Source organism: Tachysurus vachellii, chromosome 14, assembly GCF_030014155.1.
Source record: "Tachysurus vachellii isolate PV-2020 chromosome 14, HZAU_Pvac_v1, whole genome shotgun sequence".
NCBI classification, from domain to species: domain Eukaryota; kingdom Metazoa; phylum Chordata; class Actinopteri; order Siluriformes; family Bagridae; genus Tachysurus; species Tachysurus vachellii.
The window spans coordinates 13,865,972-13,883,041 of NC_083473.1; the positions used below are offsets into that span (position 1 = coordinate 13,865,972).

Below are 17,070 nucleotides of genomic sequence, written 5' to 3' on the forward strand. Positions count from 1 at the left end.
GGTTAAAAATACAAAGACAGTTGAGCTGTTGCTCCAGATGTTAGGGCTCTGAAAATGACAAACATACCTAAGACAGACATTTTCTTTAATACAGCCATATTTATGTACGCAATCTACAGAAGTTAATCCACTGATTTAATTAATTGAGCCAATTTAACAGATAATGTGCAGAAAGTGGCATTTTTTAAATGGGAGAAGTTAAGAATCCACCCAACAGTTGCTGACTTTTCTCCTTTCTGGGTTTATATCCGGTCCAAGTTTCTGTTGTATACGTCTACTACACTGTATCAGGAACAATGTCTCAGTCAGTGAGGATAAATCATTCTTTTTTGGCCTTAACATAAGCGATAAAGTAAAAAAAAAAAAAAAAAAAAGCTTACCTCAAATCTTCAATCTCTTTGATGTAATTCTGTATCATATTCCCAATTTCTTCGCTGCCTTCCCCTGCACACAAGACATACTGTATCTTTCGTATGACAAAGAAATCGCATAAAGACACGGTAAAGTAACGTGCTTATTATAACAAGACATCATGAGTGCTGGAACACACACATATACACACACGAGTAGCATACCGACTTTAGCGAGAGCCTGATTAGCCTGATCGCTGAGGAGCTGAGTGAGGCGAGCTCGCTGGACATCGATGGTTTCCTGCATGGCTTTGACACGCACACGTAGGTTCTGGTTCTCTGTCTGCAGCATGGAGTTCTCATGATACATGTCATTGATGCTCTCCAGTCCATCCTCACCAACCATACGCTTGCCCTGCACACACAGCCAAACCGAACATCACACCTGAAGTTGTGAACTAAAGCAGAATTTCAGCACAGCAGCAAAGCTTTTCAATGGAAACTGAAATTACCACCGAGTCTGTAAACCTCTAAACACCTTTTGTGTATTAACACTGGTGTTCCGTGACATGAAACGTAAATGTCCTGAATAAGATGTATATTATTAGAACTAAAGTCTGTACAGCTTATAGAGTACAATGACATTGCTCTCTCACTGTACGATACTCCATCAACTCCATCTGCAGCCGTGCAATTTCCGTTCTCAGTGCGCTGATCTGCTGACTGGCTTTGTCCTGATTCACCACCACTTTGTTCTTAATGTTACGTGCTCGGTTAGCATACTTCAGGGTGTTCAGGGTCTCCATGAAGTCCCGGTCAGATGGACTTATACAGGCGATCATCACTGTTTGGCTTTAATAAAGAGGAAAAAAAGAACAATTTGTATACCTGAAAACTTCTCAATTCATGAATGTCATATCATTCAGCCAATTTACATTATTTAGGTTATGAAGAATTTATTCATGTAGAAATACATTTAGAAACTTGCGTATGAGAATAAGATATTATGTTATTTATTTAAATGGACTAAAAAAAACAAAAAAAAAAAACAGTGTGAAAAAGTTTTATAGCTTTAGTCAACTTTGACTAAAGTCATAATTCTATAGATACAATAACTGCATTTAATTACAATATAACAATAATTATATAATAATAATAATAATAATAATAATAATTATAGTCATGCAAATAACTGCACAGGATTTATGTATCCTATTAAAATCCTCAAAAGGAAAGTTGCAGGTAAACCTAAAAGGTCAATAACAGGTCTAATAATGTGTAACATCTATTTTAAGAGTGGTTTATTATTTACTGTACAAACCTGTTGCCACCTAAAGAATCCTGGAGAAGGCGAGTAAGTTTGGAGTCACGGTAAGGCACGTGTGTCGATCGTTTGCTTCTGTCTCCTAAAGCACTGATGACATTTCCTAATGCCAGCTGCATCACAGATACAAGGTCCCGAGTTAAACAGTGTCCAATACTGCATAGAAATTCACACAGCAATTGACAACTTCACAATTCTAGTGTGACAGCTCTTACCAGTCCACAATTGATGGAGATACCTTCTTTGGCTCTTTCCCCAGTGGCACCGGTTCTCTTAAGCCGCTCTGAACCTGCCAGATCCACAAAGTGGAACTTTGCTGTTAGCGTCTCAAACTCATCCATGTCAGATGAGCCATTGGCCAGACGGTTATCAGTCTCAGTCTCATTGTCATTCTGAAAGCGAGAAAAGTAATATTTCATACAGTCTGCTTCATTAAAAGAGCAACTTAATGACAAGAAACTCTGATAAGTGACTCAACAGCCTGATGTGTGAATATTTATAATTAATAATGTCATCGTGTACATGTGGAATTCTGTGTCTATTATTTAAAGCAGTGGAAATTAAACTGATTTTAATGAAACTTACATTGTCTGAAGGTGTGCACACACGCACTTGACACAGGTGGATGGTGAAGATGGCATGCGAGCGAGAGCTCTGTACATTCATTTGTGTGCTTGCTGTGGTGCGGGAGAGAGCGCCCAGTTTCAAACACTGCATCATCTACACACACACACACACACACACACACACACACACAACATGAAGAACAACAAATATGTTCAAAAATATAATAAGCAGCAGTTAATTAGAACAGTTAATAATAATACCAATAAAAAGTATGCTGAAGAAAATATACTCACTTCAGCCTCTGAAGAAACTGTGCGTGTCGTCACTCCCACGGTATAAATGCCTCCAGTGGCATCTTCATGGATCTTAATGTGAGATTTCTGTTTTCGGGCCTCAATATCACGTGTAGAGTCAAAGAGATCCAGAACCTCCTCATTATACAACTAGTCACACAAACACACACGCACAAGACCATACATAAGTGGAAAAAGAAAGATGATAAGAACATAAATATTATTGTTAGTTAGTTACAATTTGTTTTGAGAAAAAAAAACCAAAATTGAATGTAATCCTAAATTTCATTAATTTGAACAGGAAAAAAAAAAACACACATTCATGATTATCTTTTTATCCTGATTTATTGGTTAAATTTGCACCAATAACACACAAGTAAACAATCAGTAACTGTTCATTTAATGCCGTAATATGGTAATAGATTAGGCTACTATTATGTGTTCTGCTGACACATGCCCCTGAAATCACTTGGCTATGATATATATATATATATATACAGTATATATAACATACATATGACAGTGCATCAGGTGTCTGGTGTGTGTGTGCGTGCGTGCGTGTGTGTGTGTACTCTGTCTCTTGACCTCTTGTCCCCACTATTTTAAACAGCTGAATGTGGCATTTGTGTGAGGATTTAATTTGGGGACATGTACAGAAGAGGAAGAGGGAGAGTCAGACAGATGCAGTAAATAACCACTATCTTCATTAAGCAGCTCCTGAAATAGCTAAGCCTCTGGACACTAACAGAGCATCACCATGGTAACAGTAAAGCCAATGCAGGGACACAATCGAGCACCAACAAAGCTGGATGTGTGTCATGACATCATGGCCTGCGTTCATGACTGCACCACCAACCCCTGAACTGGAAAACAGAGGGCCACTAGCTAGTCTCAGTTTAGACTGATGAAGCCCCAAAAGTACAAGAAAGATATTTTCTTAGTGAGGGAAATACCTCCAGGAACTGGGCATTAATCTTGAACTCGGGCACAGGGCGTCCTTGTTCTGTTGCGGCCTGCTTTCTCTGCTCGATGCCTTTGAAAAGGTGACTGACTGCTCGTGGGATGATTCCCAGCTCACTTTCTTGTATGCTCACATCAAAGCCAGTGCCCATCGTGTACGTCTTCCCCGAACCAGTCTGGAAAAACAGACATGTCCTTAATGTACTGATAATAAATTGACACATGTGAGGATTAATTGGATTGATTTTATTGATTTATAAAAAAAATACAAGTGAGTGAGTAAGTGAGTGAGTGAGTAAGTGAGTGAGTGAGTAAGTGAGTGAGTGAGTAAGTGAGTGAGTCTTTGAGAGAGTGAGTGAGTGAGTGAATGAGTGAGTCTTTAAGTGAGTGAGTCTTTAAGTGAGTGAGTCTTTAAGTGAGTAAGTGAGTGAGTGAGTGAGTCTTTTTTTTTAAGTGAGTGAGTGAGTGAGTCTTTAGGTGAGTAAGTGAGTGAGTGAGCAAGTGAGTGAGTATTTAAGTGGCAATAAAGTGGAGAGAGAGAGAGAGAGAGAGAGAGAGAGAGAGAGAGAGAGAGAGAGAGAGAGAGAGAGAGAGAGAGAGAGAGAGAGAGAGAGATATTAAGGGAAAGTTAGAAACAACCTGCATAAAAGACAGAGCATTCTGCTTTTCTAGCAGGGATTAAATGAAAAGTTTATCTTATAATGAACACTCATTTGGCTGTAAGCTGTTTAGGGCCCTTTAAAGTTCAAGAGCTCTGCCTATTCAGACACTATTGCCCAATTCCTGTTTAAAGGAAGTGTTTTAACAAAGGGTTGTTTGTAAGTCTAGCAGGTATTGAATGATGCCTCTATAATAGAATCAAGACTATTTATAGTATATAAACCACAAAGCTCTATGAATAAATGAATGAATAATAAAAGTGTTACAATTTTCATCTGGACATCTTACTTACTTTTAGAGTACAAATAAATTTCAGAAATAATGAGATCAAGGCATCATATAGACCAGATCTTACATTAACAAGATATTTGGCCTAAAACAGAAATGCCACACGGGCATTAAGTATGGTTGATTGCATTTAAGACATTTTTGCCCAGATTTAAAGCACAGTGAAAACCTTTAATGTGGCGTCTTAGAACTGGGTGACTTTCAGCCTTCAATACAGTTGCCAGTGCCAAAACTGACACATCTAGGTTTAAACACATCTAAATGTGGTCCAGAACAGTCTGCTATCTAGGGCACAACATGAGCTGCTAAAGATTTTTCATACATAAGTATTTTCAAGAATGTTTACCTTTTAGCATCTAACGGTTCATTTCTATATTTTTCTACATTGTAAAATAAAGCAAATGATCAGAATGGAGTAAATAATAATAATAATAATAATAATAAAGCCACACACCTGTCCATAGGCAAAAATAGTGGCATTATAGCCCTCAAAGCAGCCTTCGATCAACTTCTCTGTGCAATTAGCATAGATGGTGTCCTGCTCGGTGTCCATGTCAAACACGTGATCGAACGTGAAGGCCTTGTCCTTTCCCAGAATTACCTGGGGCTCGCCAGGGGTAACAAATGTACATATGTGACATCCCTCTATCTTTTCCCTTGCCAGCTGGGGACGAATCCTGAATGAGACAAAGACAAAAGACAAAGAAAAAAAAGGTGGAAATATAAATCAACAGTACTATGTCTTCTGCATCTGCATGTAGAAGCATGTTCATTTACGTTGGTGAAACAGCATAAAGATGGTGAGAATTGCCTCGATTTTAAGATGTCTAAAATTAACCATCTAATTAGCAGACCACTTTGTGAAAATGAAGTGGTGGGCACACAGCCAAGCTCTCTCTCTCACACCACCAGATGCTGGATGAGTTTAATTTTTAATAAAGTCACTTAAGCAACACCGAAGCAAGCATTTATAAGGTGAACTGTCATTGTCATCAAAATATAGCCAGCGTTTTATACAGTATATATATTTGGCTATAAAGGCAAATTTTAATCCAACAGCTTGCCCTACTATACCGTGGAAAAGTCATTAGGCTGTGCTGCAAGTGTGTGTGTGTGTGTGTGTGTGTGTGTGTGTGTGTGAGTGTGTCTGCACATGTCACAGTGACACACAATCACACGTGAAATTAAAATGACACCTTCATCGTACATGTTATCTTCCTGACAAATTCTATAATTATCCTTTCGCTCTCTTCACAGTTCATTTATTACCTACACGTAGACATTTTTTATTCTGAGCACAAACACAACAGGAGCACAAGAGCTTCAGCTCATGATGCAATTTTAATAAAGATTTCTTTTCAAACATAGTATTCTTCCAGAAGAACCAAATTAGCAAGACAGTTAACATAATATAAAAACAAATGTGATGTTCAGCACAACATTTACAGTTAATGGATGCCTGAAGGCCAACAGATATACCAGATGATGAGTTTTTTTTTCAGTGTTGTTCTACAAGGCCCATAATGTAGTTATTTTGAGACTTAGATCTCACAGTTGTTGCTTTATTTCAGATCTAAAAAAATTACAAAGTCAAAATAATACAGTGCACAGTGGAAAGTATTCCCAGTGAATAATGGAGCATTTTTCAAAATTTCTCACAGAGAGTATACTGAGAGGAATGAGAGATGGCTCTGCAGGTTGTGTGTGTGTGTGTGTGTGTGTTGGTTGTTGGGGCACCTGACAGAGCACTTTGCTGCTGTCTGTGTGTATAAGAGCTCTTTTGTGCAGACTGGGCGGCAGAGGACAAAACACTGAGGGCCGCACAGAGCTGGCATTGTGTCTGTATTTGATACTGGATCTGGACACTGGGACAACCATGCACTGGACACAGGAAAGAAAAGATGGAGAGAGTCATAAGTGAAAGGAGAGTTGTAGGTGTGGGGTGGTTCTTGGACAGGAAAAGCAGAACAAGGTGGTTTAGAAATGCTGGCAGTTGAGTTTCAGATCAACAAACAAGTTTACTTCTTTTCACCTCCTTTTTAACCCAACTTTTTGTTTTTAATTATTCTGTGTATGTTCAGTGGACAACATAGAGTAATGTGTGTTATACTAATAATAAATAAATAAATAAATAAATAAATGCTGCTTCTTCTTCTTCTTCTTCTTCACAACACTTAGTCTCCTCCTATAATGTTTAAGGATTTTTTTCCTTAGAATTATTTAAGTTGAAATATTTGATCGATTAGAATTAGATTTTTAAAAAATATAAATTAGGTGCCTATATTTATTTGTTTATATATAGCTTGGAATATAGCTGAATATATAATAACAACTTCTATATATATATATATTCAGCTACATTCCAAATCACTAAGACTGTTACCCATAAGTGCTTATGTGGCATTTGAGTGTGTGTGTGTGTGTGTGTGTGTGTGTGTGTGTGTGTGTGTGTGTATGTGTGTGTGTATGTGTATGTGTGTGTGTATGTGTGTGTATAAAAGAGAGAGAGATGGGCCTCTGGAGCCTCATGGCCAACAGTGCTATGCACATTCACTACTACTTTAGAAACACCTATAACAAGCCAATACTTCAAAAGTCTGTGATCTACATCAATGTGCAAGTCTGTCCTGTGACCTGTATCATTAAAACAAGAGCAATAATCAAAGGCCAGTCATGTACAGAGTTCTACACTATTTCTGATCTACAGCACACTTGTTGATCAACACAATATGAAAATATATTGAGAAAGAGGGTAAAAAAATTCAATCAAAGATTAAGCCAAATTGCAGGAAGAGTGTACATATGGCTCCTTTGCCTAGGCATCTGCAGCAGACAGGTTCCTACCTGCCATTCTTTTCTCTGTGCAGCTCCTGACTAGCTTGGTACAGTATAAATCATTAAAAACAGTCAGTTAAGCGGGGGATCCGATCCTATTATTCCTGCTGATCTACAATAACTCTACAATCTAAGAGGATATCACTCTGGATTAATATCGCACACAAACAGTGTGATTGAAACTAAATCACACACACACACTTGGGTTATGTATTAAATATGACTTTCTTGGAGAGTGATTATAGTTCACATCACACTCTGTTTTGCATCAGCAGTCATATAAGTGAGACTGTAGTCCTACTTATAACAAGGAAAAATACTAAAATTGTATCCGAGTCTAAAACTTTACCTCTGACTTTTCACAACTGTTTAGTTGTGTTTATATGCGTTTGAGTGGGTGATAGTATATAATGTACTACTTTAGTATGTACTAAATGCAATGTTGCATTAATATCAACAATGACTTTGTTCATTACGTATGCTGGACCTGCAGAACAGAATATCAGAAGAGCTGTAGTCTTTTCCACCAGTAAAAAAACAAAAACAAATGAAGTATGAATCTGAAATGATTAACAGTCATTCAGGTGAAACTAAACTACTGGAAGCCCTGCCCTTTTCCCCAACCTGGCATAATCGCTTGTCTTGACTTGATTTTCTTGCCTGAAAAGTGCAACACCTTTGCTTCCTTATAGCAAATGACTATCATTCACTTGAGATAAAATCTATCAAAGTGTGTGCCACATATACTGTGCTTAACATCGGTTTATTTTATAGAAGCCTTTATTTTTGTCACATATACCTTACAGAAAGTGCACCTTCTTCATATATACCAACTTTGGAAGTTGCGGTTAAAGTACAGTCAGCCATGATACAGCATCCCTGGAGCAGAAAGGGTTAATGGCCTTCATCAAGGGCTCAAAAGTGGCAGCGTGCTGGGGCTTGAACCCCAATCTTGCAACCCAGAGCCTTGACCACCTGAGCCACCTACTGCCACTATTTATTAGGAATGCCAAAGAAAATAAAATCTCTTTAGCAAAAAGTCACCACAAAACCCATCCTACTGTTGTCTAGTGTGGACATATGACAGATGGCAAAGCTCCTCTTTAATAGCTCCCCAAAATGCTTATTTTTTGCTAAATGATATTTGGTATTGATATATGATTGATGATATTCAGACCTACACCAAATACACACACTTCCAATATACATCAATCAACCTGTTTACATGCTGTTTACATGCATCAACCTGTTTACATGCTGTTTTGCACACTTTTTTGCTCTTTGTACATACTGTCTAACATTTCAGTCGTTTACTGTTTGCACAATTCTTTACATTATTTCAGGGACCTGCTGCTATGAAACAGTGTTCATTGTATAGTATTACTGCACACAATATTGTTGAACATACAGTATTTACACTGGTCAGCGCTGTTTCTGTTTATTGTCTTTTGTGTATTGTCTTTTTTGTATTTCCTTTTTTGTATTGTATTGTAATTTTTTGTTTGCACTGTATTATGTCCTGCACTGTCTTGTCCTGCACTGTTTGCACCAATTTGCACAGTTGCACTTTATGTTGCTAGGACTTACTTACTAAGTCCTTAGCCCTGTCCAATGGCGTAAGTTTGATTTTGACATTGGTGGGGACATAATTTATTTGTCATTGTTGGGGACATAATTTATTTGACATTGGTGGGGGACATAATTTATTTGACATTGGTGGGGACATAATTTATTTGTCATTGGTGGGGACAAAATTTATTTGTCATTGGTGGGGACAATATTCCCCATATTTTGTGCATAAAACTGTTGTTATAAGAATACTTTCTTACTCACATACCGGTAACCTGCATAATCACATTGCATATTGCTTCATACAACGGAATATAGCTGCAGCCTCCTACCTCAACACATTAACGAGAAAGACAAAGCCAATCAAACAGCGACGTGGGTTAGAGAGCAGGACTAAAAAAAAGGCAAAGGCCAATCCTTTTAGAGAGGTGAGTTACAGAGGCGGGATTCATTGCATGGGTAGATCTGTTAAACGTTTGTGTTCCATAAGTTGCGCTATTTTTTACAGAACGCTGTTGTAAAATATTTTTCACCTTATTTAATGATTCCTGGATAAATGTTAAATGAAATAAGTAAAAAGCACAAGACACAGACGGACATTCAGTTTCTGGAAACCTTTAAAAGAAGCAAAACTCTATGCATATATGGCTACTGACTATTAACTGGATAACAGCGGTCAATAATTAACAGCCACAACACATCTAAACTTTCTAATTTGGTGATGGTCAACCTTCAGAATATCGCCGCTGTCGGGCGGAAACCTCGTAGTGTATGTCCAAATTTTGTCAATTTCATATTTTTTCACATATCGATGCTATTGGTCAGTCCCCACGTGGGTCTGATATTTTTACAAGTTATTAACCAATCTAAAGTCTTGAAAATAGCTTGAGCGCAAATCTCTTAACTCCATTGGACACTTCAACTGTCCACCTCTTCCTCACTCCGCGGGAGAGCTTTGCGGCATATTTCTCCTCAAGAAGAGTCGCAACGAATCAACACGTCTTCTGAGGTAAATGTCTTCAAAACGCTGGGCTCAAAGAAAAAAAAATCTTGACCTCCGCTAGTTCTGGTGCTCGTCTGAGGACAGGAATTTAGCGCAAGACAATCCACTGCAAAGCGGACTAAACCCTGTGCACTGCAGATAAGGTACGGCGTTTTTTTAATTTCCTGATAATTTCCTGTTTTGGAGATACGAGGATTCCGCCTGACAGCGACGATATACTGTATACCAAATAGTTGTGTTAAAGAGGTGAGATAAATACTGGACCACTTTACTCAGCTAACACCCAGAGGACTAGAGGAGCTGTATGGATTACTGCTATAAGTTCAAATTAAGAAAGTAAAGACAGGAGTCTCGTTGATGTAGTATAATGGCTCACACACAAACTAAGAAAGAAAAGTCCAGGTTTAACAAAGTAAAGACCCATAGGTCATACAGGCCAATGTACTCTGAATGAGTCCTCAGAACTCAGTCTGCCTAAATGCAGTATGGGATATATCGGGTGTAAACAGATACTGGGTCAACTCAAATGCACTGTGGAATACACAAGAATAAACAGAGAGTAGGTCAGACCGAAAATGGCCTGGGAAGCACTGGAGCAGCCTCAAATAGACCACTTGTTCACTATTCCCTTAGCAAGCGATTAAAGCTTTCTTCTGTCCAGAGTGGCTGTACTGTGCATGTGAGAGCAATCTGGAATTCAAGAGTTTCCAGGACTGTATCTTAAGGACAAAGCCAGGTAGTGTGAAGATAAGAACAACTCTGCAAACACACTTGTAGGTTTTTTAACACACAGCAGTTACAGGATTTCTGCAAATGCATGCACAAGAATCTGAACAGAACACAGATGGAAATAATGGCGCATTAGACAAAAAGGCCAAGCAATAGCCTTTAGGAAAGAGCTTTGAATTCGTTAAGAAGTCATCTGAATGTTTAAGCTGATATTAACAGCCATATTTGCTTAAACAAGGGACAAATGCTCTGATGTTTTCTTGACGATTGTTTGACTGGTAAAAACAGATCCTCCCTGAGGAGTGAGCAAGGATGTCCATGTCTGCAGTCCAAAATCATTTCCCTCTAAAAAATGAGCAGATAACCTATTATTGTGCAACAGAAGGCACAAATTACAAACCAAAGGTACTGTTATAACACACCTCTTAAAGAGAAATCTGCAGTTTGGAGGTGAGAGGTTAACACATAGCACCATTTTGCCGCTCAAACACACGGACACACACGTCTAAAACAGTAAATCAACACGTGTGGATAATAAATATTGACACTAAAGCTCTAAAAGGGCTCAGGTGGCTGGTCATGGTACTTTAACTTTATGTGTATATTTAAGTGTAAAAATAACCAAAGAGTGTGTTTTTTCCCCTCCTGTTAGCATGCCAGGCCTGCCCGTCACGCCTCCTTGCTTCCTAGGATTAAAGGTCAAGAGTGGCATCTACTGAATACTACTGAAATCTACCGCATACTACTTCACCATGCTTTTCAGTAGTATGAGCAGAAGCAAATCAGCAATCATGCAACAATGAATTATCCTATTACATGGCTATAAAAAAATGATAAGAAAAATGTTTTTTTCAAAAAAATCACTTTTTAAAGAATTATTAAATATTTTAAGTATAATAATTAAATTCTAAAATATTAAATCATTTTTTCATGTATAATATTACTATAATATACAGTAATCAATGAATTAATTAATGAACAAAGTAATTATATAAATTCTAATCATTATATAAATCATATCTTATGTATAAATTAATAAAGAAATAAGTTGTTTCACTATGAACCAATATACTTTCCAAACCACTCTGTGTTCATTCACTTGTTGCTCAAAAACAACAATAAAATAAAAAGTATATAGAAATGTTTAAATATAAAACATATCAAGTCTGTATTTATTTCTCCTTTACTTAATTATTAAAATTATACATATATAACTTCATTGTAAAATAAAGTAAGTGCTAAAAACCTCACCAGTTGTTCAGATTCTTAACTAAGTGATTAACCTCCTAAACAGTCTGGAATAAAACCCTGACCTGGGGACAGAAAGTCTAACGTCTGAGTAAACATGCCGTCTACAGGCCTGACAAAACACAATGGCTTCTGTTTATGACATTTACAATGAACTAGCACTGACAGAGTCCCAGGCTGAGTCCCTGTGTGTGTCTCTGAACAGGTGGGAACAAAAAGGATTAAAAAAGGATTCTGCCCTGTTTCTAAATAAGTTATTTCAGATTGAACCAGATATAATATGAGCCAGGACACAGTTACACATTTTGTTTACAGCATTGTATATATTTTAGAATTAGACCTCTAAAATGAATTTAATGTAACTTCATTCATTCATTTTCTACCGCTTTATCCGAACTACCTCAGGTCACGGGGAGCCTGTACCCTGGACGGAATGCCAACCCATCGCAGGGCACACACACTCTCATTCACTCACGCAATCACACACTATGGACAATTTTCCAGAGATGCCAATCAACCTACCATGCATGTCTTTGGACCGGGGGAGGAAACCGGAGTACCCGGAGGAAACCCCCGAGGCACGGGGAGAACATGCAAACTCCATACACACAAGGCAGAGGCAGGAATCGAAAGCCAACCCTGGAGGTGTGAGGCAAACGTGCTAACCACTAAGCCACCGTGCCCCCTTAATGTAACTTTAAAGTTGGAAATATATTATTGACATAAAGCAAAAAAAACAAATAATTAATCTGAGTTTTTACATCTTTTTATCCACTATTCCAGTGTAATGCATATCAGCATTTAAGCTCAATATATCTACAAGTCTTTCAGTATAATTCAAAATATTTAAATACATTTTGGTTTATATAGCAAATAGAAAACAATAATTATTTTGATGATTTTTTCGTTTATTATGCTTGTAAGAATATATATAAATGGACATTTTCTGTAATGTGATTATACAGTAAATCCAAATATAATGCAAATATAAAGGGGCAAGATTTTCCTTTAAATTTTCATATCAGTCATGGCACTATAATAAATATTGTTTGTTAAGAACAACATTGGTCATATGCTTGAATGCTTAATTCCAATAAGAAAAAAAGATGTACAGTATCAAATGTCAATATAAAGATTGGACTGTATTCATGAGCATTCTTCACTAGTCACTGCAAAGCCTGCATTTAACAGAAGGAACCTCAAAATAAACTCCAACCACTGAAAGGCTACAGTACACTTCAAACCATCTGGCCCGATCTGTTTTTTTTCTTTTTTCTTTTTTTTATTTGCATCCTTAAGAGTGTAAAAACTATGTAAGTGTGGATTCTTCTGACCACATGTGCAGTTTCATTCCTGGTTGTGACACAGATTGGAGGGTGATTCTCCACTGTAACATGCCTAAAAGTATATAGTTGCTTCCCTGTGTTTACCACACCCAAACACGCCTCTGTTAGGATGCTTTTGCTTATTTCATGCCCTGTTCCATTCTGAATGCTCTTCTCATGCATCATGTTTGATTGACTAGTGTCTTTGATTGACGAGTGTTTTTATGTATGTACAGAGGGTTAGGCACACCTAATGGAAACTATTAACACCACTGCACCTACACACACACAAACACACACACAACATACCTGCTCGTCACCATTAATTCCCCACCCATATTTAACCACTGCACTCATTACTTCACACACCTAAAGCACATTGCCCAGGAAATCATACTGCCCCTGCTGGCATGCTTTCTTCCTATAGTGCATCATGGTGCAATCTCTTCTCCAGGTAAGTGATACGTATGCAACCGCCCACCCACATGATGTAATTAATGTATAAAACATGGTATAGTATATAGTATGTGTAAGTCCATATAAAGAAAGACAGCACCAAAATGTATTGCTACATTCTTTGTAAGATCACTCTAAACACTGCATGCAATCCTTCCTAACAAGTAACAACGAACAGATGACTGTATACATCTTCCATATTGTCTCTACATCCTTATGTCTTAATTTATTTTGTACTGTGACAGATCAGAGGGTGAAAGAAGACACGGCCATTCTGTAAGCAGAGCTTGAGCATGTGATCTATTCACAACTGATGCTGCAGAGACAACGACATGCATGCTGACTCTGAGATGCTGACTCACTCACTCGCTCTCTCTCTCAGCCATTTCACTATGGATGAGTGCACTGTCATACACACCTGTCCTCTGACTACACAAACAAAACTAACAACAAACTGGCAACACAAATCAAACTGACCTGTCCTGAACAGGGAGATCCAGACAGACAGACTAAAGAGAGACAAAGGAAACTAATAATGTGTTATGTGATCTGCTGTCCCTATTTTGATTCATTTTATTATGACAGCTTTTCCGAGTATATCATGGGTACTGTAATAAAGCATGGACCAGAATACTGGAAAAAAAGAAACTGTAAACTTAAACTTGTCTACTGACAAATTTATCATTGTGTTTTTTAAAAACGCTTCATATTATGTTGATGCCGAACATGGACATGGACTTGCGAACATGGTTAGATTTTAAGCTATGAGGTCACAGTCCTGGATCATTAAGGAGCATTTAACCTTTAAAGCTTAAGTTTATTATTAGCTCAAACGTTAATATTGTCATACTTTTACGCAATGTTGGTCTAAAATATATATTACATATTCAGAGACATGTAAATAACATATTTATAAAATTATGTTTTATTAGGTCTCTCTGTTAATGTATTCACCTGAAAGCTAATAGAAATGAATCCCAAACAAGAACAAGGTTTACAGGAGAACAGGTGACTTAATGCACAATAAATAAATCCATACACAAGGGGGAATAATCTGTTTTGAGCACTCTGTCTCTGTTGGCTAAACATCATGTTCTCCTTGCATGCCACTTTTTAATAAATCTCAATTTCTGCACGTCTGGTGCTCAAAAATAGCTCAGGTTGTGCTCTGTGTAGCTGTGAGTGAGCTGTATCAAAGGGTGTACTTTATCCTTCCAATTTCCACTTTCCAATTTCTCTGACCTCAAATAAAAAAAATTGTCATTTGTGCGTAGCAAACAAATCAAAAGGCACACAGTAAGAATCACAAATATCAATAAGAATTCCAAGTTCATCTTTTTTATTTTCAAGAAATGACTTGCAAGCTGTGATTGGATTGTGTATCTGACATATTCCCATTGAAACAGAAAGTCAGATTGATGACATGTTTGACTGATGTACACACCAGCTAGTAGGGTTTAAAAATCTGCTACACTGACTTCCAAAACTAACCCTGCTTAGCTTAGAACTAGTTAGATATGGAGAAAAGTAGATTTATCAAGAGGTTTTCAGCTTGTTATAAGAATCATTCTTTCTATTTATAAGCTGCAACTGTAGAGCAAAACCTGCCTTTGGGGTGGGACATGTATATAGATTCGGTCTATAGAGTGCATTTAATTGGATAAACATTAGACTAGTCCAGGATGAGTCATCAAAAAATTGACTTGTTTTCACTGAAGGGAGTCTATATCTTTATCTATAAAGATAAAACCCAAACCAGTATATTACTTTGTTTCTACTTATAGACTATAATCATAGCAGCGTTCATAACATTAATGGACAGGTATAAAAGGCTCTGAAACACCAGTTTGGATCTCAGGATCCTTGAAGGACTTGTGTGGGTCATAAAAGAAGATTCAGTCGATGAAGCTGCTCTTTCATCGACTAACTGTCTCTCAAACGTCTCTGTGGTTTCAAGCCTTGTAGGATCCCTGAAGATGCACCTGTCTGTCTGTCTGTCTGTCTGTCACTCTGTCTGTCTGTCTGCACTGTGCCATGCGCCATGATCCATATCTGCGTGCGTATTTGGCGATACAAAAGCTGCATAAATGTCAGTCGTCCCATTACAGTGGCGAAAACGTTGTAAAACGTTCAGATCAATGCTTGTGGCTGATGTACGTTTTCAGTAGGCGATACAGAAACCCTTTAAGAAGTGGCAGGCCCGGTTACCGGGCGGCTCCGCACGCGCGCGCACACACACATGCGTGCAGGTTATTATACATGTTCATAGAACAACATAGAGCAATGACAACTAACAGGAATGATTGTATACAATATCGTACCTCAGCGCGACGCGAACTGAACTCTCGTCCTGTCCGGTTGTCATCATAATCCCGTGTTTCCAAAACCGTGTCGGTTCCAAACGATCCACAAGAACAAGCGGATGAATCGGATCAGTAAAGCGAGCACGATCCGGGGCTCACCTCCGTCTAGCCTCTGCCATGTTCACAAGCAATGATTCAAACGCAGCCGTGGAGGAAATTTTGCTCTCGTCATGATGCATGTTGCAGTAATGATTTAAGCGATTGGTGAACTCTAGTCAGTGCCGCGGCGTCCACAGACTCACGCGCCGACCGAGGATCAACTCCGAGCCGCAATGCGTCACCAAGCCACGCCCACTGACCGGGCTGCTCCATGGTGACGTTATTAACTCAAAGCTCTGCCATATTTCATACATATATACACACACTCACACACACACACACACACACACACACACACACACACACACACACACATAAAATCAAGGATTAGCTCCTTTTGTTATATATTGTATAATGTCAAGGCTGTCTGATTTTGTAGTGACCTTTCTCTCTAAAGGAAGTGGTAGCCTAGTGATTAAGGGTTGGATTACTAATCAGAAGGTCATGAGTTCAAATCCCAGGTCCACCAAGCTGCCACTGCTGGGCCCCTGAGCAAGGCCCTTAACCCTCAATTGCTCAGTTGTATAAATTGAAATAAAATGTAAGTCACTCTGGATAAGGTTGTCTGCTGTAAATGTAAGGAACAAGTAGACAAACTTTGCACCTTTGTCACCTGTTTTGATAAAATGTGTACTAATGCACAGGCACAGGAGTGTGACAGTGCACCTTCCATCAAATCCGTGTGGATTTTCTGATAGATTTAAATGCAGACGTCACTCAACCTTTGTATAAAGCATCAACTGCTGAAAACAAACCCATTTTTGTATTTTGACCAAATTAAGAAAACAACTTACCACTAAAAAAGTGCACTGTTGGGGGAAATTGTGACAGGTGAAAAATATTTGGTGTGAACAGGTGGTGGTGTGTTGGGATTGAGGACATGTGGTTTAGCCACATCTATACACACAACTAAAGCTTTCTCTCTATAACCTCTGTGAATATTTATTTTTCCATCAAGGGAACATCCCTTGTTAGAAGAACTAGAAACTGTAGAGGTATAT

At 38.2% G+C, this 17,070-nt stretch overlaps 1 protein-coding gene across 3 annotated transcripts in view; it reads right to left on the bottom strand.

Moving 5' to 3' along the window:
- kif21a (kinesin family member 21A) overlaps window positions 1-16,268 on the bottom strand; it is a 37,404-nt gene extending 21,136 nt beyond the window's left edge. For all 3 annotated transcript variants that reach the window (XM_060886437.1, XM_060886439.1, XM_060886438.1), the window contains exons 1-10: window positions 15,929-16,268; window positions 4,897-5,119; window positions 3,488-3,670; window positions 2,535-2,684; window positions 2,260-2,394; window positions 1,890-2,066; window positions 1,672-1,787; window positions 1,007-1,202; window positions 576-765; window positions 381-444 (exon numbers count right to left, since the gene is read on the bottom strand). In XM_060886437.1, coding sequence (XP_060742420.1) covers window positions 381-444; window positions 576-765; window positions 1,007-1,202; window positions 1,672-1,787; window positions 1,890-2,066; window positions 2,260-2,394; window positions 2,535-2,684; window positions 3,488-3,670; window positions 4,897-5,119; window positions 15,929-15,975 — 1,481 coding nt within the window. In that variant the 5' untranslated portion in view covers window positions 15,976-16,268. The remainder of the gene's footprint in view (window positions 1-380; window positions 445-575; window positions 766-1,006; window positions 1,203-1,671; window positions 1,788-1,889; window positions 2,067-2,259; window positions 2,395-2,534; window positions 2,685-3,487; window positions 3,671-4,896; window positions 5,120-15,928) is intronic.
- Window positions 16,269-17,070: the final 802 nt, after the last annotated feature.